General features: G+C 52.9%; 1 protein-coding gene across 1 annotated transcript; it reads left to right on the forward strand.

Annotated features, from left to right (window-relative positions):
- The first annotated feature begins 614 nt into the window (after nucleotides 1-614).
- LOC129399395 (calcium homeostasis modulator protein 2-like) lies at nucleotides 615-25,042 on the forward strand. Its single transcript, XM_055119212.1, has 3 exons — nucleotides 615-674; nucleotides 22,206-22,703; nucleotides 24,629-25,042. Exons 1-3 carry the CDS (start codon nucleotides 615-617, stop codon nucleotides 25,040-25,042), a joined length of 972 nt encoding a protein of 323 aa, XP_054975187.1.

The raw sequence follows: 25,042 nt of genomic DNA on the forward strand, positions 1-25,042 counted from the left end.
GGTGGGAGCCGGGAGCCCACCTGAGGCCCCCAGGAGGGCAATGGTGCCCGGGACTCTCCCCAGCGCCACTCCACAGCACAGGGTCACCTCCCCCCATCGGGGGCGCAGGTCCCCTCCCACATCAGGACACTGGCCCAACAGACCACTGCCCGGACCCAACCCACAGTCCGAAGGGAAGTGAGCGTCCTGTCGCTGCTGGCAGGCCACGGGGCCCTCCTCAGCCTCCAGGAAGAAGCTGGTGGAAGCCAGGAGGTCTGAGCATCCGAAGAGGAGGGCCCACAGCTCTGCCCCTGAGAGGCCACCCTGGGTCCACTGCCCCTTGTCCTCGAGCCTGGGGGCTGACAGCCCACCGAAGGGTCCGGAGGATGAGGAATGGTGGCTGAGTAGGATGCGGACCACCATTACTGCCCCCAGGCCCTGGGGCTGCTTCCTGCTCCTCCTGACCCCAGCAGCTGGCTCTGGGGGTCAGGTTCAGAGCAGACACCCTTCTACCTCCTGCTGTCCCACAGGAGGTGCCCAGCAGCCTCCACAGTGACCATGATGGCCCAGTCGGGCCCAGCGCCAGGCGCCCGCCAGCCCACGCTTCCTCCTAGTGCAGCCCCTGCCCCGTCACCATGGCCGCCCTCCTCGTCGAGAACTTCCGCTTCTTGTCGCTCTTCTTCAAGAGCAAGGATGTGATGATCTTCAATGGGCTGGTGGCCCTGGGCACCGTGGGCAGCCAGGAGCTCTTCTCTGTGGTGGCCTTTCACTGCCCGTGTGCACCCGCCCGGAACTACCTGTACGTTGTCCTCCTCTGAGGGATGTGCCTGCTGCCCCCTGGCTCTGGGCACCCCCGCTGGTGGGCTGGCACCAAGCAGGCCGGGTCACACTGGGAGGTAGCACAGGAGGGGACAGTGCATTTTTGGAGCCTGATGCTCTCAGTTCAAAATAACTAACGTAGAATCACAGCCCACATGAATCCTAAGTTTTTTGCCTTAAAAATTTTGAAAGGAATTTTACTAATTTGGCTTTCAGACTCATTGGACTACAAGGAACTCATTGAATTTACAACTTTATTTCTGAGCAATTTATTTATTTATTTCTGAGCAACCGTGCATTTGCAGAATCTCCTGCCAAGTGACGAAAGCTGACAATTGTCTCAAATAGAATGAAATCTTTATGAGCCCACATTTAATGATTAATGAAGTTGACATGACAATATTCCTCTGCCCCTCTCAGAAAGCCCAGCAAGCTACGGAGAGTATCGAGCCCGCACGACAGAGCCTGGCAAGCTACCGGTGAGTATTGGATATGCCAAAAACAGTAACAATAAGTCTCTCAATGAAAGATGTTACTGGTGCCCGCTCGAACAAATCGATGAGCAACGGGATGACAGTGACATTAAGTTTCTTAAGCACTCAAATATTTCTTAATGTTGATTCCAAAGTTTTGTTTCATAGCTCGGAGCCAGTAGGGTTTTGCCTTCTTCAGATACCCTCAGGAAGCCAACAGAACTGAGAGCAGGGTCACTGGCACCCATGGCAAAGTCAAGGCCAAGGCCACAACCATCAGTTCCTCCCCCTCGCACCCTCCCCATCAGTTCCACCACCACCACCCTCACCACCATCACCATCATTGCAGCACCAACACCACCACCCTCACCACCATCGTTATCAGTTCCAGCACCACCACCACCATCATCCTCATCGCCATCACCTCCACCCTTACCACCACCACCATCCTCACCATCCTCACCATCCTCACCGCCACTATCACCGTCATCAGCGCCACTAGCACTGTCATCACCACCACCCTCACCGCTGTCATTACCATCTGTACCACCACCACTAACACCATCACTATCACCTCCACTATTACTACTTCTACCACTACCTTTGCTGCTCTTAGTACTACCAGGATCATTGTAAAACTCGTATCTGGAGGGGGGTTCACACAGGTACTGTTCAGGGCTTACTCCTAGCTCAGTGGTCAGTGGTCACTCATGGTAGTGCTCAGAGCACCATATGCAGTTCCGGGGATCAAGGCAGGATCAGCCACATGCAAGACTAGTGCCCTACACCGTAGACTAACTCTCAGCCCCAGTTTCATACTGTCTTGGTTAACAAGTACAAGTGGAGGAGGGAAACTGGGGACTCTGGCGGAGGGTAGCGGGCATTGGTGAAAAGAGTGGAGCTGGAACAGCACATGCCTGAAACCCGATCATAATACCCTTGTAACTGTAATTCACGTGATTCAGTTTTAAAAAATCACAACTGTTGTTGTTTTCTCTGTGTATGTGCTTTTCGCTGGCTTGTTCTGCAGTTCGAGGCCACACCTGGCGGTTATCAGGGGTTACTCCTGGCTTTGTGTCCAGGGATCACTCCTGGTGGACCATAAGCAGTGCTGGGAGTCAAACTCAGGTCGAGTGTGTGTGAGACAAGCATCCTCCCCCCTGGACTATCTCTCTGAGTCTCATAACCCATTTTTACAAAGACTTAGGGAAACCAAGCCACTCTCCAGGGCCAATAAGTAAGCACCGAGGTCCAGTCCCCTGAAGGTCTGAGTCCAAACCCTGGAGATGCCGTGACCCCGGGGTGGGGAGGAGCCTTTCAACAACCCCTCCCTGAGTATTCTGATGGCTTCCAAAGCCAGCTGCCCCCCTGCCTGAGAACTGCCTGGGGCTTTGACCCAGGGCCCCGTGAACTAGACAGGGAGTCATCATCATCATCATCATCATCATCATCATCATCATCATCATCATCATCACCATCATCATCATCATCATCATCATCATCATCATCATCATCATCATCATCATTATCCCGTTGATCCTCAAATTCCTCGAGTGGTCTCAGTAATGTCTGCTTTGGTCCTAGTCCTGAGATTTTAGAAGCCTCTCTTTACTCGTCCTTCCCAACGATGCCGAACCGCATTGGAGACTCTTTCAGGGTCAGGGGAATGAGACCCAGCATTGTTTCTGGTTTTGGCATATGAATACACCATGGGGAGTTTGTGAGGCTCTCCCATGTGGGCAGGAAACTCTTAGTAGCTAGCGAGTTACTCCCAAAGGGATAACGAGGTTATAAACTTCGCAGCCACATGCTTCCAGGAGCTTGGTTTTAAGTCTGCGGTCCATTGGTGAGATTATACTGCACTGGGGGCAGTCCCTGGGTGTGACTGCCAAGCTACTGGAAAATGGGAAATCTGGGCAGAAGAGGCCCAGTCCCAATCTGAGCAGGCTTGGAGGTCTCAGCCTCGGGTCCCACACACCTGGGTTCCTCTGCCGGTACCTTCACGCATGAGGTTTGTCCGAATGTGTGGAGAGGGGCCTTGAGCATTGCTGTGGCTAGGCTCTGGAGGTCTTCGGCCATGGGAACACTGCTTGGGGCAGGGAGGGAAGCTGGAGCCCACCCCCTATGAGGGGCCCTGGGGAAGATAGCCAGAAGTGCAGGCAAGAGAGTCTCTAGCCAGGGAGTACAGGACAAATTCCAGTAATGGAAACAGAATAGATTCCAAATCAAAGAAAGAGACATTCCGCAGCTGCCTCTTACTCTCATAGGATGGGGGGGGGGCGGGGAGGGCCCACACCCAGTGTTGCTCAGGGGCTACTCCTGGCTCCAAGCTGGGGAATCACTGCACAGAGCCAGCACCTTGACCCCTGGCTATCTCTGGGCCCTCTCATAGATGTTCTGAGTGACCTTTACTTGTAGGAAAGACTTTCTACGGATCCATTAAGCCCAGAGACCCGAAGCGTGTGATTAGTGTGTCTACATACAACCTGGAAACGACCTCGTGGTCAGAAGACAAGGCAGTAGGGTCAGCCAGCGCCTCTCCAGCAAGTAGGGCCCCATCAGCTCCAACACCAGGCATTTCTCCGTCCCTGCTGGCAGTGATGGCTGGCTCCCATCCACCTCTCCCCAGAGGAGTCCCAGAGGCTCCTGGTTGAAGCCCTTCACCCACAGGCACCTGGCAGGGAGGGTGGGCTGCTCTCCCAGGGAGGGAGCCTGTGGACAGTTCTCTCTCAGCAGCCTGAGGGGCGCTGTCCTGCCAGCCTTCTCCTCCCCCTTTCCAGCATTTCTCGAAAACACCACTAGAGGGCGTGAGCACTCCACGCGACTCCGCCACTCACAGGCATCCTAGGAAGGGGTGGTGGTCTGCCTGGCAGTTAGTCAAAGGCCCTAACATCAATACCAGTCTTTTGCTCTTTCGAAATATCAAAGAGCTTCCGAGGTAGGAGAGAGATCTTTCTAGCTGCCCTGAGCTGCGAGCGAATTCACTGTCAAGAAAACCTTGGGAGAATGGGGCTAGAGAGACCGTGCAGAGGGTAGGGCGCTTGTGACCAGCATCCCATAGGGTCCCCGAGCACCACCAGGAGTAATTCCTGAGTGCAGAGCCAGGAGTAACCCCTGAGCATTGCCTGCGTGGCTCGAAAAGAAAGGAGGAGAGGAGAGGAGAGGAGAGGAGAGGAGAGGAGAGGAGAGGAGAGGAGAGGAGAGGAGAGGAGAGGAGAGGAGAGGAGAGGAGAGGAGAGGAGAGGAGAGGAGACGGGAGGGGAGAGGAGAGGAGAGGAGACGGGAGGGGAGGGGAGGGGAGTGGAGGGGAGGGGAGGGGAGGAGAGGAAAGCAGAGGGGAAGGGAGAGAGGAGTGGGGAGGGGAGGGTAGGGGAGAGGAGGGGAGGGGAGGGGAGAGGAGGGGAGAGGAGGGGAGAGGAGGAAAGAAGGGGAGGGGAGGAAGGTAAAAAGAAAAAAAAGTTAAGAGAGAAGAAATAAACCCCTCTTCCACCTCTGAGATGTTTCTTTCTGTGTCTGTTTGCGTGACTGGAACCACTTTTCTACACTGCACCTGAGACAGGGCCTGTGACAAGGTCAGGGTCCTCTCTCCCACCCCAGCCCCCTGCTCCCGCCCTCGTTGGCCAGACCCTCCAAGAGAAGGATCATACTCCCCTTCCCAAACTCACTCCGGGGACAGAGAGGACCCCCCCCAAACTCAGTCTCAGGGGGTGTACTCAGAGCACTGCATTTCACGCGAGTGACACCCTCAGCACAGCACGTGGGCGCAGGGCAGCCTTGTCGCTACAAGGCCACTAAGGCAGTCAGTCCCCAGCATGGCCCGCACACACTCAAACGGGCCTCAGAGCTGGACACCCCCTCAGTCGGCATCTCCCTCACACTCCTAACGCCTCTGGCCCCAGAGACATGCCCATATTTCTGCTGCTAAGTGTGACCTCTGAGGGCATAGACTGGGGTCCATTATCTCCATCAAAATACAGAACAGGGCATGCTCAGATGGGGTGATACATAGGACCCAAAAGCTGGGTGGACATATAGGTGGGGTGGGTGGATGGGTGTGTGACGGTTGGTTGGATGGGTGGGTAGATGGAGGGATGGACGAGTGGGTGGATAGATGGATGGGTGGGCAGGAGTGCAGGAAAGACAAACCTCAGGCTTTCAGCTGAGCCGCTAATAAAATACGACTAACAAGAGTAAAACCAAGCAAGAGAAACGTAAAGCTAGGAATGAAACTAAAAGCAAAGGCTTAAAATGCTGGCCTCTGTAGTGTCTTCAACAAAGAGTGGCACCTTTAGAGGAAAAACGGGACAACGAGAGCAGCTCTGGGTTTTGAAAGGCAGAAACTGCGCAGAGGTAAACGCATTAGAAAACTAGCGGGTGGTTTCTCTCTTGCTTGCAGAGTAGTGGGTGTTTAGGGTCACACCGTGCAGTGCACCGGGGCCATTCCTCGCTCTGTGCTCAGGAGCAACCTTGGATGGTGCTCAGGGTACAAGAGGTGGTGCTAAAGATCAGGCTCAAGTTAGCCACAGGCAAGGCAGCACCCCTGAGCGTCACTCCCGCCCCATGAGCTGCTGCTTCACTAAGAATCTCCGGGAGAATTTACAACCTGACTCGAGGTGAAAGGGGAAAGGTAGAACTGTTTCAGTGTTTGCTGCTTCTAACCATGTTTGAAATACTTTGCCTGGATTTGGGTTCTGGTTTTCGTTTGGGAACCCCACCTGGAGGTCTCAGGGGCTGTTTACAACTCAGTACGGGGGTCACTCCCAGTGTGCCTGGTGGGCATGCCGGGGTCCGACCCAGGCTCCCACTGCAAGGCCTTTGTTCCAGCCCCTCGGCCTTGTGGGCCCCTCGGCACACTGAGGGGGTGGCCTCAGCCAACGTGCCACCCCCCCCCCCCCGGCTGCCCCTGATCCCCGCTGTCCCCAACACACACAAGTGTAGAGACCCCAGCACCTGAAGCCACGTGAAAGCAGCTCTGATCTGGCTAACGGGGGGTACCCCAGGGCCCCTTAGCCCCCCGAGAGCTGAGATCCCCACTTTCTCTACTGGGGGCATGCCATGGCCGGCCCGCTACCCCGCAAGAGCTGACACCCCAGTCACGTTTCTGGGCGTGATCTCGTGTACACTAAGGCGCTGCCCTCTGGGCTGTGTGGGTTCAGCTCCTCCCAGCAGATGCTGGGAGAGCAAGTCCCGGGCTGGGGCTGAGTGGGGCCTCCCCCCGCAACCCTGGTGCTCTATTTCTGGGGGGCAAACTGAGGAGCAAGATCTGCCTTGGGGTCTGGGTCAGCGGGTCCAGTTTTTCATGTCTCATAATAATAGTAAAATTGACACTGGCACACGCGTCCATGATGCTCGTGTGTGTGGGGCGCCAGGCTGAGTCCTTCTGAGTCCTGACGCTTTTCAGCACTGTGGGTTTCTCAGAGATGGGTCCTAGTGAGGGACACTCCCTCCGAACACCCGCAGGGGCGCCTCTCCGGCAGCCAGCCTCTGTGGGTGCCATCCGGGGGGGTGGGTGGCGCCAGCTCCGTGGCTGCCCCGCCTTCGGGCTGAGTCTTCTGATGGGCTCCAGGTTTCGTTTTAAATCTGTTTGGGGGGCTGGAGAGATAGCACAGCGGGTAGGGCGTTTGCCTTGCACGCGGCCGACCCGGGTTCAAATCCCAGCATCCCATATGGTCCCCTGAGCACGGCCAGGGGTGATTCCTGAGTGCATAGCCAGGAGTAACCCCTGTGCATCGCCAGGTGTGACCCAAAAAGCAAAAAAAAAAAAAAATTAAAAAAAAATAAATCTGTTTGGGTTTTGTTTTTTCTGCGCTCGGGCTCAGGCCCTCACGCACACGCAGGACAGGTGCTCTACGGCCCAACATTTGTGGTTTGATTTGCTTTAGGGGCCACACCTGGTGGCGGTTCTCAGGGCTACCCATGGCACAGTGCTTGGGGTCGCTGTCAGGGTGGTGCCGGGCTGGAATACGGAGCTGTCTCCCCAACCCTAGCACCATTTTTCAGATGAGAAAACTGAGGCCGCAGGAAGTTGTGTTTCCTGAGGTTGGAAGAACTGGAGTCAGGGGCTGGAGCAATAGGACAGCGGCTAAGGCAGGAGGCCAACTTGGGTTCATTCCCCTCACCGGGAGTGACCCCTGAGCACAGAGCCAGGAGTCTGCCTGAACAGCTCTGGGTCTGCTCCCCACCCCTGACAAATAATAAACAATAAGAGCTGGAACAGGAGCTCTGGCTTGGTGCTCACCCCCAGACTGTTTCGTTCTCGTGCTCATTCTCAGTGCTCTGGTCGGACCCCTGCAGCTCCGCCCCGGCTCTGAGGGAGCCCAGCAAGCTGTGCCCTGGGCTCCTCTGGGAAATGGAAGGACTGACCCGGGCCCCTTGCTGGTCACTGCACGTGAAGTTCTCGACTTCCGGTCCTGGGCATTTTCTGCTTCCCCTCGCCCCCTCACCCCCACCCCGAGCCTCCCCACTCCTGGCCCATGTTTCTGGGCTTGGGGCCACACCCAGTGGTGCTCAGGGCTTCCTCTTCGCTCTGTGCTCAGGATTACTCTGGCTAGGTGTCCCGTCCCGCGGAACCGGATAACAGGGTTCACAAGGAGAGGGTGCGAGAGTGATAGGGAGACAGGAGACAAACACACACACACACACACACACACACACACACACACACACAGGTGAGCAAAAGCTACTTGATTGTGACTCCACAGCGCTTATGTATGCTTAGGCTTCAATCTACTTTCCTCATGGCCTTAAGGTAAAACTAAAAGTAACAAATGGCACCCGGGGCAACTAGGGGAGATAACAGTAGATATCCAGAAGGCTGATCTGTCTGTTCCTGTTGGCTAACCATCCTGCTCTTGTAAAAGTGTCCCAGTCCTCCGGTTCTTGTAAAATGGCTTTCTCAACCTGTTTGTGCGAATGTTTGACCGCAAGCTACATGCCGAAGGCCCTCACCACATCTCCTCCCTTTCTGTTCCTTAGAGCCAGTGTCGCTCCAATAGGGCATTAACCAGCAAAGGAGAGTAGAGGCCTATCCCCCTGCAGGGTCGCGGTCAGAACCAAGCAAAATTGGACCCACTTTTGTAGGGGGGAGGTGTTCTTGGGGCCTAACCTCCATGCAGATAGGCGTGCTCTTCGGCAAGGGTTTGGGACCAGTTCCTAATAGTACCAGGTGACTCCCTTGCCCACAGATACCACCATTCTGCACTTTGAAGGTGCCCGGCCCAGAGGACGAGTGCTGGCCCCAAATGCCAGCGGGCGCCAGGTGGCAGGACTTTTCAAGCTTATAGGGCATCTGTCAAGGCACTAGGGTCCTCCACATATCCCCTATCCACTAGATCTAGCCGATGGTAGTGAGTTTGTATGGGCTTAGCTTGCAGAGTCTAATTGTTTTTTTAACAAAGGTAGTCAGGTGTCTAAAGGCCCATGGCCCAAAGGAAATTAATAGCAGTACTCCAATTAAAGGGCCGAGGACGGTGGGTAACAGAGTAGTTAGCCAAGGGGAAGTGGAGAACCAGGTTTGAAACCAACTTTGTTCCTGCTCTCGCTGTCTTTTTCAACGCTCCAGGCCCTCATCGGGACCCTGCTTTTGGGGTGCTAGGAACTAAGGGCAAATGAGGCTTAAATCGAGAAAGCAGATGCCCGGGAATGAATAATATTTAAAGCCAATTAAATCCCAAATTACAAAAGCATAATATTAACTGTCTTCCTTTGTCCATACAAAAAGGACATTGCTTTAAAGTAAACTGTTCAAAAGACAAAGGGGAGGAGAAAGGCAGTATTTCACTCAGACATATAAAATCATAGATTTCTGGGGAATCTGACCTTACAAGTTAACAGAGTCTGATTAGGGTAAAAGGTGATAGACCGGTTGGGGAAGAGAGCATAGAGAGGAGTTTACAGATAAACGCAGTGGAATGGAAGTGCCTCAGGAGCACTGTGATAAACCTAAGCTTCCTGTGGCAAGGGGAACAGGACATACTGATGATATCCTACTCCCATCTTCTCCTTTTCTGCTTACAAAATCACAAAAATTTGAAGTAGAAGAACAATTCCAAACACAAAAGTCTCATTAGTTGTAGTAAAACTTCAGTCCATCCGTGAACCCTGACCAGTCCTTGTTGTAAAGTGTCCGATTGTCCTTCACAAGGGGTGATCAGAGTCATTTAGTCACATTTTGAAGAAATGAAGTGTCCCGGATCAAAATTTGAAGAGTTGTTTCTGCAACAGTAGCAGTAGTGGTCACAGCAATGAGTCCCAGGGGAGCAGCTATAGGAGTCTGATGAACTTCATGAAGCACTGGATCAGGCAGGGAGCACTGGATCAGGAGTATCACAGCTTCTGTCAGGAGTTCTTCAGCAGGGGAATGGAGCCATTCTCTGGTCAGTTTACTGGTAGTCGTATGTGCGACCTAGTTTATGTTTGGAAAAAACACCTTTTTATTTATTTTTTTAAATTTTTAAAATTTTATTGAATCACCATGAGATAATTTCAAATTTCATGTTTGGGTTACAATCTCACAATGATCAAACACCCATCCCTCCACCAGTGCACATTCCCCACCACCAATATTCCAAATATACATCCCCTTTCCCACCGTCCCCCTGCCTCTATGGCAGACAATATTCCCCATACTGTCTCTCTATTTTTGGGCATTATAGCTTGCAGCACAGCACTGAGAGGTCATCATGTTTGCTTCATTATCTACTTTCAGCAGGCATCTCCCATCACAACGGGTTCCTCCAGTCATCACTTTCTTAGTGATCCTTTCTCTATTCCACCTGCCTTCTTCCCTCCACTCATGAAGCAGTCTTCCAGCTATGGGGCAATCCCCCTGGCCCTTGTATCTACTGTCCTTGGGTGTCAGCCTCATGTGATGTTATTCTATACACCACACAAATGAGTGCAGTCCCTCTATGTCTGTCCCTCTCTTTCTGACTCATTTCACTTAGCATGATACTCTCTATGTTTATCCATTTATAAGCAAATTTCATGACTTCATCTCTCCCAACAGCTGCATACTATTCCATTATGTAGATGTACCAAAGTTTCTTTAACCAGTCATCTGTTTTGGGGCACTCGGGTTGTTTCCATATTTTGGCTATTGTGAACAGTGCTGCAATGAATATATAGGTACAGATGTCATTTCTACTGTGCTCTTTTGCATCCTTGGGATATATTCCCAGAAGTTTTATTGCAGGGTCATATGGAAGCTCAATTTCTAGTTTTTGAAGGACTGTCCATATTGTTTTTCAGAAAGGCTGGACCAGTTTGCATTCCCACCAACAGTGAAGGAACGTCCCTTTTTACCCACATCCACACCAGCACTGCTTGATTTTGTTCTTTTGAAATGTGTGCCAGTCTCTGTGATGTGAAATGATATCTCATTGTTTATAAAGCTTTTTTTTTTTTGCTTTTTGGGTCACACCCGGCAATGCACAGGGGTCATTCCTGGCTCATGCACTCAGGAATTAGCCCTGGCAGTGCTCAGGGGACCATATGGGATGCTGGGATTCGAACCCGGGTCGGCCGCGTGCAAGGCAAACGCCTACCTGCTGTGCTATCACTCCAGCCCCATGTTTATAAAGCTTTTTAAAGTTATCAGAGACTTCGACCATCGGTGTTTGGTACATCTCCATGCCTAGCAGTAGAGAAAGTGACAGGGGGAGCTCCAATACAAACGGATGTCCTAGAGAGAGGAATGAAAAGGTGTTCCTGGGGCTGGAGAGATAGCACAGCGGGTAGGGCGTTTGCCTTGCACACGGCCGACCCGGGTTCAAATCCCAGCATCCCATATGGTCCCCTGAGCACGGCCAGGGGTAATTCCTGAGTGCAGAGCCAGGAGTAACCCCTGTGCATCGCCAGGTGTGACCCAAAAAGAAAAAAAAAAAAGGTGTTCCTATTAAGTGTCATTTCTTCCTCCTTTGGAGACTGAGGCACCTGTGAATTTCAAGGAGAGGGTAAAAGGAAGGAATTGTTCATCCAAAATATGGGGTCCTGGTGTTTTCCATTCCACAACCTGTAAAAGAAGGGTATGAGGAATGCTCCTAATGTAACCTCATGATAACGTTAAAGGAGACAGAGGCCTTTGCTGCAGGCCCTCTGATGTTGGCTCCTTCTCTGATTTCCTTGTGGGGTCCTAGGGGAAATTTGGGTGGCTAATACAAACAAATTCCCAGTATCAGGATTAGATGTCACCCAGGTACGATTAAGAAGTAGATGCAGGTTGGATCTTTGTGTTGTCCTCAGGGGATGAATCAGGATCAGGAGGATCACTGGACGGAGCCACCGGGACCAGGGTCGGCAATTTCTTCATTAATGTTTTTGGTAGTCTCATCGAGAAGAAGAGCAAATCTCAGGAGGTAGTTATGTTATCAAAATGTTTCACTGGCCTCGGGGGCTGGAGCGATAGCACAGCGGGTAGGGCATTTGCCTGGCACACAGCCGACCCGGGTTCAAATCCCAGAATCCTATATGGTCTCCTGAGCACTGCCAGTAGTAATTCTTGAGAAGAACCAGGAGTAACCCCTGTGCATCGCCTGGTCACAAAAAGTTTTACTAGCCTCTCAGGAAGCCATCGTGCGGCTCCCTCCTTGATGTCAAAGATGCACACAGAGCCTCCACCCCATATGAGCGTAGGATCGGGCCGTTCCACTGGGCAGTCAAGGGATCTTTCCACAGGGCTGAGGCACATTGTTCTTTTGTGGTGGGGTGCCAGAGGAAGATTTCCCGTGATAGTCTAAATTTAAGAAATTCAGGATAAAAAGAGCGTGCGCCAGAATATTACGGGGCGCACCTCAAATAAGGTAAAGTTCTCCCCCTTTTAGTCGATGAAGAGAAGTTTTGAGGGTGAGATGGGCTCTTTCAACAATACCTTGTCCTTGAGGATTGTACGGAATACCCATGTGATGAGTGATTCCAAAAGAGGAGCAGAACTCCTGAAAGACTTTTCCTGTATAGCCAGGCCCATTATGAGTTTTAATGATTTTAGGTTTCCCCATAACAGCTAGGCAGGAGAGGGTGTGGGCGAGAACATTCTTTCCTGCTTCCCCTGCTTGTAAGGTCCCATGAAGGAACCCACTAACGGTGTCTCTTGTAACATGCAACTATTTTAATTTGCCAAACTCGGCGATGTGGGTGACATCCATTTGCCATATATCGTTGGGTACCAGTCCCCAGGGATTAGCACCGAGGTGTGGAGTGGGTAGAGTGGTCACACAAGCAGGACAATAGTTTCACTATTTTTCTGGCTTGCTCGAGGTTTAGGGAAAACATTTGCCTCAGAGTATTGGCATTAAGGTGGTGAAATGAGTGAACCTGTTGGGCCACTTCAACTCTGGTGGAGACAACCAGTCCTGCAAATCTAGTTGCCCAATTGGCCAAGGCATTTCCTTGTGCAAGGGGCCCGCCCAGGGAGACCAGAATGAGCCCTGAGGTGTCCTATAAAAAAGGGAGAAACCCTGAATCTGTATAAACAAACTTACAGCCTTGGAGGAAAGTTTAAGATAACTTATAGTTTCTAATCAAGGAATAAAGTAGACAACATAAGCACTATCAGTATACAGATTACAGGGAATATTATTACAGTGGGAGAAAACAGCAAGGACTGCGCATAATTCTACAAGCTGAGCTGAATTATGTGCAGTTGAAAAGGTGTATGTTTGTTCATTTATTACAAACGCAGCTTGTCCTGGGGAAGACCCATCAGTAAAAATTGTAACGGCCTCGGGAATAGGCAGGGCTGCACAGGCTGAGGGAAAAATGAAGGGAGTAGTTTTAAAAAATTGCAATAATCTGTTAGCAGGATAACGGTTATCTATGACACCAAAAAGGAAGCGCAAGCAAGAGGCCACATATCTTCATTTTGAAAAAGCCAATCAAGCTGATTTTTAAAATAAGGTTGAATCAATTTATCAGGATCTCTGCCAAAGTGCTTTTTGCTATAGTCACATCCCTGCATAATTATTTATGCTATTTCAACAAACATAGTAAGGAACCAAAATCTTTTGGGGAGAAGCAGGACCAAGAAACAGGGTTATCTTTCCAAATGAGGTGGCCAATATGATAAGACAAAACGGTTTCTCATTATTGATGGCACAAACTACTGTGATATAGCAAATTCCACTTGAGTCAGTGCCAGCTGAGCCTCTGGCATCAATCTCTTGGAGACACAGGGTTAGGATCACCCTTTAGTATACAGAGGTGAGATCAGAGGTTTAAGATCCCCAGTGGTAATATGCAAATAAGGTCTAAGCCAGTTTATATTTCCTAACAATTTTTGAAAATCATTAAGAGTTTTTAAATGTGTGGTTCTTATTTGAGTTTTCTGGACCAGGACCTGGCCCCCTTTTAAGTCAAATCCTAGGAAAGAAAAGGGCTCAGTGGTCTGTATTTTCTCGGGGGCAATGTGTAGACCTTCCCGTGAGAGGTCCTGTACCAATTGATGGCAGCATTGAAGGAGGGTGTCTTCATCTTCCTCTCCCAGTAAGATATCACCCATATAACGAATGATATAGATCTGTGGCCAATGCACCCGAATAGGGTCAATAACTTGGGAGACAAATTTCTGGCAGAGGGTCAGGCTATTGGCCATTCCTTGAGGCAGAACTTTCCACTGGTATCTTTACATGGGTCCTCTAAAATTAATTACAGGAACACTAAGAGCAAATCTTTTCCTGTCTGTGGGATGTAAGGGGATAGAGAAAACGCAGTCTTTTCAATCAATAGCAATCTTTTTATAAGCGCTGGGGACAGCTGCCGGGGAAGGCGAGCCAGGCTGCAGGGCTCCAAAGATCACCGTGGTTCTGTCTACTTCTCTCAAATCTTTTTTTTTTTAGCTTTTAGGGTCACACCCGGCAATGCACAGGGGTTACTCCTGGCTCTGCACTCAGGAACCACTCCTGGCGGTGCTCAGGGGACCATATGGGATGCTGGGAATCGAATCCGGGTTGGCCAAGTGCAAGGTAAACGCCCTACCCGCTGTGCTATTGCTCCAGCCCCTACTTCTCTCAAATCTTGAAGCCACCGCCAATTGCCTGGTTTCTTTTTTATTATAAAAATAGGAGTGTTTCAAGGAGAAGTGGTGGGTTCTATATGGCTGGCGGAGACTTGTTCCTGCACTAACTGGTCTGCCGCTGCCAGTTTATGGCTGGTCAAAGGCCACTGATCAGCCCATACCGGATCATCAGATTTCCAGATCATTTTGTCCACATGGGGTGCAGGAATATCGGTGGCCTTTATTAAAATTTCCCGATCCACTTCTGCCGTTGTTGGGCCTCGGGTCAATAGGATCCGTTATTCCCTGCAATTATCTTCCCAAGCCTACTCCCGGTATGAAGCCTTTTAATATTAAACTGTTTAATATTTGGTGGGTTACGAGGCTACCAGGCCCACAGAGAAATATATCCTTCTGGCTTAGAATGTCTCTGCCCCATAAATTCACCAGGAGTCTGGGGAATGCATAGGGGCGTGTATTGCCAGACTTCCCAGAGGCATCCCTGCAAGGTAGGAAGGAGGCACTAATAGAGGGATTATAATAGGGAGATTGCCCAACGCCCCTAAGATGAGGAAGGGAGGCTATTGAAGGCCAGCTTGAGGGCCAATCCTCCTGTCTGATAATAGTGACATCAGCACCCGTATCTAAGATGCCATCAAAATCCTCACCTCCTTGGTAAGGGTTTAAGAGAGCGACTTTTGGTCCTTGTTGAGTTTCTGAATCCAATAAATGTCTGAGGACCCAAAATTGCTATCGCCTCTGGTGTCTTTTAGGCGGGGGTTGGAAGGGGTCTGAAACGGAAGGAGCAGCAGCTGAGCAACGCGCTGCCCCTGTTCTATGACTAGGAAAGGGATAGAGGATGCAGTGACTACTTGGATTTGGCCTGTGTAGTCGTTGTCGAGCACACCTGGTATAATTTGTAAACCTTTGCAAAGGCAGCCGCCTCGCCCAGTGATTAGCCCGTAAGTATCAGGCAGTAGGGGACCACAGGCTGAGATGGCAATAATTGGGGGCCCAGAGGTGTTTGTCAATATATTTTGCGGGCGGCAACACAGAGGTCCAGTCCTGCGCTACCCGGGGTGGCTCTGCAGAGGTTAGAGATGGGTTTTGGAGGGAGGCTTGTTGAGACACGGTCCCCACTGCCCCAAGGTTCCGTGAAGTGAATGGGGGCCTGGGGCTGGCCCTGCTTGACGTTTCCCTGCCCCTGTGCTTTGGCCAAAGGGTTTCCCTGAATATCTGTTTGTGATCTATATTCAGATGCCCAATGTTCGCTTCTTTTGCATCCCGGGCAGAGGCCAGGCGGGGCAGGTTTAGGTTTTCACTTATTTTCTGGGTAGTTTTTAGTAAAATGTCCTTTCTGTGTGCAACTAAAGCATGTCTTATGGTCTGTAATTCCTGCCTGTTTAAGTGCCACTCCAATAGCTAAGTCCATGCTGTGAGCCGAACCGATGCCTGAACATCGGGAGTATAATCCGCCAGTGTCTTCCCATGTCTGTGAGGTCTCAACGCTGCCAGGCAGGCAGGGTTAGCATTCTCATAGGCAAGGTGCAGGACAAAATCAGTTTCTCCCTCATTCTGACCAAAAAGCTTTCCTGCCATTGTGGTGAGGCGGCTAACAAATTCAGAATATGGTTTATCGGGGCCCTGTTGCAGGTTGGCTAGGGAAGTAGTCGCAGTTCCCTTCTGGGGTAACCTAGCCAGGCCTTAACTCCTGCATTTTGTATCTGGGCAAACAGCCCGGGAGGGAGCATAGGCTTTTTGCTGTTCATTAGTATCAAAAGGCTGATTACCTACCATCATATCTAGGTCCAACCAGCGCCTTCCCCATCGGCTGCTGCATTGCGGCGGGCAGTGTCTCTACAATTCTCATAAAATTCAGATTTCCAAAGAATAAAGTCTCCTCCAGAAAAGATGGCTCTGGCCATTTGATGCCAGTCGTTAGGGCTGAGCCACAGATCTCCCAGGGTCTCAAGGCTGGAGAGAGTAGAAGGGGCTACAGGGCCTTCAGCTCCTTAAGAGTAGTCAAGCCCAAGTGATGACATTCCCTTCGGGCTATCGCATGTCTGTCTTCTCCCTCACCTTCTTGTTTAATTTCTTTCACAGGAAAGACCTGCAAAGCGGGAGTACTAGATTGCTTAACACTTGGCTGTTCAGGGAAAGGTCCCACCATGTTCTTTCCCGGTGACTCCCGGGCGGGTTTTGAAGAGTCAGACTTGGGCAGAGCCTGTGACGGCTCTGTGAGCTCGAGATCGAGGGCCCGAAGTTCTGCCACTAAAGAGTTATGCTCCTTTATTTACTGAATCGCCTCTCGTAGCACCTTTGTATGTGAGACAAGGGCTTTTTTGGCTTGCCGAAAGTCAGGGAGGGGAGGAAGAAAAGGACCAGGGCGTGGCTCATCGGAGGGCATTGGAGCTGAGGGGGCAGATTCCATGACTCCCTGTGGGTGTGTATGGCCCAACATAGGCTTGGGAAAACGAAAAGGAAGGGAAGTTCTATGGAGGAGGTTGTTGGAAGAAGGGAGGCCGGTCAGGATGACTATAATGGGCGGCCTCTGCCTCCAATTCTGCCTCTTTGTCAGGGGGAGGCTGATCAGGAGGAATATGAGATATGGAATGGAATGCTGCCGGTTCCTGACTCAAAGTCTTGGATTTAATTACAGGATTGTGAATGGGCGGCATGGTGATAGAAACAGAGTCTTGGGCATCAGGGGCATTAGAGTGGAGGGACTTAAGGCTAGGACTTGAGTTTATTTGAGGGCATTCTAAGGACGAGGAAGGCCTAGATTTGTTCTCCTCTAAATAGCCCTGACAAGTTGTTACTGCCCTCTCTATATCAGGGTACCACTCCCTAACACCTAGGATCTCATTAATCAGTGACCAATAATTATAGCTGGTGATGGGAACCTAGTCAGGCCCAAACGTCTTATAGAAGTCCTGAAGGGCGTCTCCTACCCTTTACCAACGCCTCTCATTGATGGTGCCCTATTGATGGTGCCCAAGGGCAGACATGGTCAAGAAATGTAAAAACTTGGACCAAGACTTTGTTTTTAGGAGGTCAAGAATTTTGTAGTTAAGTGGATGTGCATGAAATGTTTCATGCTGAGTGAAATGAGTCAGAAAGAGAGAGACAGACATAGAAAGATTGCACTCATCTATGGTATATAGAATAACAGAGTGGGAGACTAACACCCAAGAACTGTAGAAATAAGTACCAGGAGGTTGACTCCATGGCTTCGAGGCTGGCCTCACGTTCCGGGGAAAGGGCAACTCAGAGAAGCGATCACCAACTACATTGTAGTCGAAGGCCATGTGGGGGAAGGGAGTTGCAGGCTGAATGAGGGTTAGAGACTGAGCACAGCGGCCACTCAACACCTTTATTGCAAACCACAACAGCTAATTAGAGAGAGAGAACAGAAGGGAATGCCCTGCCACAGTGGCAGGATGGGGTGGGGGGGAGATGGGATTGGGGAGGGTGGGAGGGACGCTGGGTTTACGGGTGGTAGAGAATGGGCACTGGTGAAGGGATGGGTTCCCGAACTTTGTATGAGCGAAGTATAAGCACAAAAGTGTATAGGTCTGTAACTGTACCCTCACGGTGATTCTCTAATTAAAAATAAATAAATTTAAAAAAAAAGACTTTCTTTTTAACTTTTACTCCTCTAGTTTTTAACGCTGTTTTTAGATCAATTACGAAGTTTTCTCTGACTGATAATCCTTGTCCCATGATAGACACAAAAACGTAAGAGCAAAGAAAGTAAGAGTGAGAAAGAGTCACCAACGTCCAAATACAAAGTGATACATGAGATGCTTAATAACGAGTACTTATTCGATACACAGTTTTTCTTCTGCGGGGGATACGCGAATTTATCAGGGATTTGCGGCTGTGACCCCCTAATCCTGTCACGGGAGATTTCCAGTGGCAGGTACCCTCATGGCATTTAAATTCCCGACCCCGTGCCCGCAGGGAAGATCATGGATTTGGTGACTAGTGAAAACAGCATTCGAAAAGGCACACCCCGAGGGTAATGAAGAAAGTTAAAAGCAGTATAACAAAAATGCCAAGGTCTTGTGGTGAAACACAAACGAAAGGAATAGATGTCAAGCACCCCAAAGGCGGGGGAGAAAGGAAGATGGAAAAGGAAGGAATTGCCTTACCTTTTCTCTTAGAGCGGTCCTCCGACCACCTAGTCTATTCCAGATCTAGGTTGAAACACACAGGGATAATCACCGCTTACCTTTCCCGAAGTCCTCGCCCACTCCTACAGGGCTGACCTCTATGAACGTGGCCACTCCTCCAGCGGTGCTCTTCACAGGGGTCCCTCGTGCCTCGGCCCACGTTAGGCACCACCTGTCCTGACCTGCAAAACCAGATAACAGGGTTCATGAGGAGAGGGTGTGAGAGTGATAGGGAGACGGGAGACAGACAGACAGACAGACAGACACACACACACACACACACACACACACACACACACACAGGTGAGCAAAAGCTACTTGATTGTGACTCCACAGCGCTTATGTATGCTTAGGCTTCAATCTACTTTCCTCATGGCCTTAAGGTAAAACTAGAAGTAACTAATGGCACCCGGGGCAACTAGGGGAGATAACAGTAGATATCCAGAAGGCTGATCTGTCCCTGTTGGCTAACTATCCTGCTCTTGTAAAATTGTCCCAGTCCTCCGGTTCTTGTAAAATGGCTTTCTCAACCTGTTTGTGCGAATGTTTGACCGCAAGCTACATGCCGAAGGCCCTCACCACAACAAACTAAAACTCCTAGACGAGAGTATCGCGGAATTTCCTAATGTGACCGCACGACCTCTTATACTCTAACCCACTTATGTACCAAAAGTAGCACACATTTGTTTAGTTTTTAACATCGTTGCTTGTATTCTTTTATATTCAGGCTTCAATGACTCCAGAATGAAATACAACAGCCTTCATACACTTTCCTCTTGTGGTGGGAAGGTGCTCAGTGGTGAGATTGGTGTTTGATTATTATCTGCAATGAACTACTGTAAACTACTTTATGAAAATAAAATATATAAAAATGGTAAAATAAATAAGCGTGGCTGGAGAGATAGTCCAGCAGGCAGGGCTCTTACCTTAGCATGTGGCTGACCTGGGTTTTACACCCTGGACCACATATGCCAGGGGTGATCCCTGAGCAAAAAAAAGGCAAGGAGTCAGCTGGGTGTGGGCAAAAAATCAAAAAGCAACACCCTGCTCCAACTTCTTTCACTGACACCCTCAGAGCTCAGGGTCCCCACATGCTGAAGTTCCCCTCCCAGCACTCCTGAGATCTGGGCTCTACTTTTCCTTTGGTTACTTTGACGGGGGAAGAGGCTGCACCAGTGGTGCTCAGGGTTTACTTCTGGCTTGGTGCTCAGGGGAGGCTCCGGGAGATGCTTGTGGAATCCTGCAGGGTGAGCAGCACTGAGGACCGGACCCCAGGACTCCTGTAGAACCTGTGCTCCATTTCTTCCAGCCATCACACAGCTCCCAGGCCCCGGGGTGCTGCTTTTTGTTTGTTTTCCCTCCACCCTAGATTTTTTGTTTTTTTTCCGTCTCTTCGGGTTTCATCTAGCATGGCCGAGGGTGTATCCTTGCTCTGTGTTCAGGGATGACTCCTGGCAGGCTCAGGGGATCATCTGTGGTGCCAGGGATTGAACCCTGGGTCGGCCCCATGCAAGACAAGTGTCCTACCCGCTGTACAGCCCCCTCCACAGAGGTCTGAAGCAACACCCGGGAGTGGGGCTGCCCAGGAAGATGAGCCAGCCAGGGCGGGCTGGAGGGGAGAGGGGATCCTGCCTTCTCCCTCCCTCCCCAGCTGGGGCAGCTCTGTGAGGTGGGGGTCAAGCCTTGGGAAGGTGACCTGAGAGTCAGCCCTGCAGGCAGCAGAGTGCCCAATCCCTCCCTCCTGCCCCCCTGCTCCCAGCTCTTCCCCGCCCCTTGCCCTACAGCTTCCCACTGTGGGGCTGACATGTGCGCTCAGACCAGCCGGCCCTCCTCTTTCCGGACTGAAACTTTCTGAAGTCACTGGGCTCCAGCACAGAAGCAAAGCAGGAAGGCTGAGGGCAGCGCCTGCAGCCCCCACCCCAGCGAGCCTCTTGTCCTGGAGCCCAGAGAGGACAAAGCCGCTTGCCTGAGCCACACAGCTGCTCTGGGTAAGCAAGGCGCCAGCCCTGGGTGTGAGTTTCCCCCGGGGCAGAGTGGGGCTGGTCCCCACTCCCGTCTCCCAGTCTCCCATCCCTCCTGTCGTTGTTGGCAGAGTCTGGGGTGCCCCTCCCTGGCCCGGCTGTAGTCTCAGAAGGCGGCCGGGTCCCTCCTCAGATCACCCGCCTCTTCATGGCCAGGACTCTGGAGCCCTATTTGGGCACTTTGCACCCAGAGTCTGCGCTCACGGGAACCTTAAAGCCAAGAAGGGCAGAGGCAGAGAGAGAGCTGGGCGCCTGCTCCCGCGTCCCCACAAACTCCCTTCCTGGGGAGCAGGAACGAGCCAGGATCCCTCCAGGTGGGGGTCAGATCTCTCCCCTCACTTCTCCTCTCCTCTCCCCCGCTCGCCCCGACCCCTAGCTCCTGGCACCCAGAAACCTTGGCCTGGAAGTTTTGGCAGCTAGCAGAAGGGGTGCATGTACGGGGGGGCCCTGGGGTGATACTGGGCAGATGCCCCACCTGTCTGCTGCCCACACCCCTCACGCCAACCCAGCCCCTGCCTGAGGACTGTGGCTTTAACTCACAGAGATGGAGAGAATGATGGGGAGACAGGCCACACCCTGGGCCCGGCTCAGCTGTGTGGGAAGTGAACCTCACAGAACCCTGTGTCCTGGGGCCCAGACTTCCTGTCACTGGCATCTAGGGGGCCTAGCTCCAGGGTGTGGTGCTCAGGGCTGCCGAGTCGGGAAGAGGAAATCAGGGGAGAGAAGGTTCTCTAGGGCCTGTGGGTGAGCAGAGAGCAAGGCCAGCAACAAGTGGCAAGATGGAAATTCGCTAGGCCCAGGCCTGAGATGCTGCTCAAGAGTCCTGCCGGGCACCTCCATGTTTGCAGTTTGCAGGGGTCGGGGGTGAACCCAGACTTCACAGGGAAGAGGCCTGAGCTCTGCCTTGGGCCACATCCCCCAGCCCAGGCTCCAGAACTTCCTGGGGGCATTTCATGCTCTTCACAATGGGGAGCATGACCCCTTCCGCCCTCTCTGACAGTCACTCTGGAGCCCCGGCAGGAGAGAGATGCGGGGGCCATGGCCAGGCCTCTGCTACTACCTCCCTGGCCCTCCCGCCTCCCTGAGAGGACAGGGGCCCAGAGGAGATGCCCGAGTGGGTGGGAGCCAGGAGCCCGCCTGAGGCCCCCAGGAGGGCAATGGTGCCCGGGACTCTCCCCAGCGCCACTCCACAGCACTGGGTCACCTCCCCCCATCGGGAGCGCAGGTCCCCTCCCACATCAGGACACTGGCCCAACAGACCACTGCCCGGACCCAACCCGCAGTCCGAAGGGAAGTAAGTGTCCTGTCGCTGCTGGCAGGCCACGGGGCCCTCCTCAGCCCCTAGGAAGAAGCTGGTGGAAGCCAGGAGGTCTGAGCATCCGAAGAGGAGGGCCCACAGCTCTGTCCCTGAGAGGCCACCCTGGGCCACTGCCCCTTCTCCGCGAGTCTGGGGGCTGACAGCCCACTGAGGGGTCCCGAGAATGAGGAATGGTGGCTGAGTAGGATGTGGGCCACCATCACTGCCCCCTTATCAGCGTGACCCCAGGAGCTGTCCCTGGGGGTCAGGTTCAGAGCAGATATTCTTCTACCTCCTGCTGTCTTACAGGAGGTGCCCAGCAGCCACCACAGTGACCAGCCCGGCCCTGCTGCAAGGTGCCTGCCAGGCCGCACTTCCTCCTCGTGCAGCCCCTGCCCTGACACCATGGCTAACCCCATCATCCGCTTCCTGTCGCTCTTCTTCAAGTGCAAGGATGTGATGATCTTCAATGGGCTGGTGGCCCTGGGCACCGTGGGCAGCCAGGAGCTCTTCTCCGTGGTGGCCTTCCACTGCCCGTGTTCACCAGCCCGGAACTACCTGTATGGGCTGACGGCCATCGGGGTGCCTGCCTTGGTGCTCTTCCTCATCAGCGTCATCCTCAACAACCAAACCCGGGACCTGGTGACCGAGTGCCAGTACCGCAAGGCCAAGAACTGCTCGGCCGCCCCCACCTTCCTGCTCCTGAGCTCCATCGTGGGCCGAGCTGCCTTGGCCCCCGTCACCTGGTCGGTCATCTCCCTGCTGCGCGGGGAGGCCTACGTCTGTGCACTCAGCGAGTTTGTGGACCCGTCCTCGCTCACGGCTGGGAACGAGAGCTTCCCTCTCTCCCATGCCAAGCAGATCCTGGCCAGGTTCCCTTGTGGGGAGGGCCCTGCCAATCTGTCGGGCTTCCAGGAGGAGGTGAGCTGCAGGCTCAGGTATGAGTCTCAGGTAAGGCTGTGCTGAGGGATCTTCCTCCCTTCCCTGGGAGGGGTTGGGGGGCTCTGTGCCCATGCGGGAACTGATCCTCAGGAAGACTCCAGACTCTGAGTCCACTAATTAGCGGCAACCTTTAAGCAAGATTCTTATTGGGACAAGAATCATTTCAAGTCTCAAATAAGTGAGTTTTGTTCAATTTGCATTGCTGGGGAGTAGGACCCAAGGCTCAGCCATGCAGGAAGGTGTTCTGTTGCTGAGTCATTATCCCTTCTAAGTACCTGCAGCCCAGTCCACTCCCTTGACCTTAAGTACAATAGTTTTAGTTAGGGGAGGGGGAGAGAGTAAAAGAAAGAGGGAGAGACAAACAGTGTCAGGCATTCAGAAGGGAACATGAGCAGAGGGGAGAGAGCTGAGCATGCCCGAGGTAAAAGAAAGGAACTCACACTCCAGTGGGTGCAGCTGCCCCTGGCGGGGAGGTCCCCCCTTGCTCCCCCAAAGTTCCCCGAACTGCCCTGGCTTGAGGTTTCCCATGCAGATAAGAGTCTGTTGCTAGGGTGTTGTCAAGGGAAGAGTTTGGGGGAGTCTTCTTGCAGCTGACTGCAGCCCTAGTTCCTGCTGGCACCTCTCTCCTGGGCCACCACCTGTGTCAGTGTGTCTCACGGGGCCTGTGTCTGCAGCACAAAGGGGCCCTTTCCCAGGCCCTGGGCTCCGGTAGGGCCGGTGATGGTGCGGCTTTGCAGCAGCTCTCCAGCCTCTCATGCCCGCCCACAGTCTCCCCTGCTCATGGGCCCCGGCTGGGCATTAAGAACCCAGGCTTCCAGCTCTCTCCACCTGCCAACCCACACAGCTGTGGCAGAGACCCTCTGCTTGCTTTCTTTCTTTCTTTCTTTCTTTCTTTCTTTCTTTCTTTCTTTCTTTCTTTCTTTCTTTCTTTCTTTCTTTCTTTCTTTCTTTCTTTCGCTTTTTGGGTCACACCCAGCGATGCTCAGGGGTTACTCCTGACTTTACACTCAGGAATCACTCCTGGCGGTGCTTGGGGGACCATATGGGATGCTGGGGTTGGAACCCAGGTCGGCCGCGTGCAAGGCAAATGCTCTACCTGCTGTGCTGTCACTCTGGCCCCAAGAAATCTGCTGCTTTAGATCCCATCTTGGTCCTGCTGCCTCTGAGAAACTCACGCCTGCTCCCTCCTACCTTCAGCTGTAAGATTCGATCTGAGCAGCAGAGGGATCCCGGAAAGGAAGCAGCCGGGTGGAGGCTGAAGGGGCAGAGAGGAGGCCGGGGAGCGGCAAGGAGGCACTGACCTAGTCTCGGGACATGGCAAACACCAGCTGGGGTTGGGGATGGCACAGGCTAAGGCCCAAGCCTAGCGTGCACCCAGACCAATCTGGTTCAACCTGGCACCACATGGTCCCAGAGCACTGCCAGGTAGAGCACTGGAGGCACCTTGAGCATCACTGGGTGGGGCTCAGGCATCACCGGGAAGCCTGGCCACCCCCAGCTCCACAGGGTTTGGGCAGCACCACATCCCTCGGACCCTGGTCAAATACTCAGATCTGCACAGGGCCGAATGGAGGGACACCCGCCCCAGGGAGCCTTTGAGACAAGCCTTAGGCGATTTTCCAACAGGGTCGTGAGGGTGTGGAGGACGCAGGCATGGGGGAGCGCCCAGAGGGTCTCGGGAGGTGGCACGGGACCGAGCCTGGCAGTCTAAGCCAGACTTGGTGGCTGAGTTGCAGGAAGCCCTGGGGAGGCAACAGGAATCTGCAGAGTCGAAGCAAGCGCCTGTGCCCGGGAGAGAGGGCAGAGGGACTGAGTGGCGCTGGGCATGCAAGCTTCTCCTTCAGCCGGGGAGTCCGGGCCAGCCGGCTGGGGTGCGGAAGGTCAGCCCCACCCTGGCCACTGCAGCCCTCCTCAGCCGCCCTTTCTCTGACCAGCTCTTCGGGTGGCTGCTCATCGGCTCGGTGGCCGTCCTGGTGTTCCTGACCAAGTGCCTCAAGCACTACTGCTCGCCACTCAGCTACCGCCAGGAGGCCTACTGGGCCCGCTACCGCGCCAACGAGGACCAGCTCTTCCAGCACACGGCCGAGGTGCACTCACGCGTGCTGGCGGCCAGCAACGTGCAGCGCTTCTTCGGCTTCGTGGCGCTCAACAAGGAGGACGAGGAGCTGGTGGCCAAGTTCCCCGTCCAGGGCACACAGCCGCGGCCACAGTGGAACTCCATCACCGGCGTCTACCTGTACCGGGAGAACCTGGGCCTCCCCCTCTACAGCCGCCTGCACAAGTGGGCCCAGGGTCTGAGTGGGAAAGGTGCGGCCCCCGACATGGAGATGGCCCTGCTGGCCCCCTGA

This window comes from Sorex araneus, chromosome 11 (assembly GCF_027595985.1).
Source record: "Sorex araneus isolate mSorAra2 chromosome 11, mSorAra2.pri, whole genome shotgun sequence".
NCBI lineage: Eukaryota > Metazoa > Chordata > Mammalia > Eulipotyphla > Soricidae > Sorex > Sorex araneus.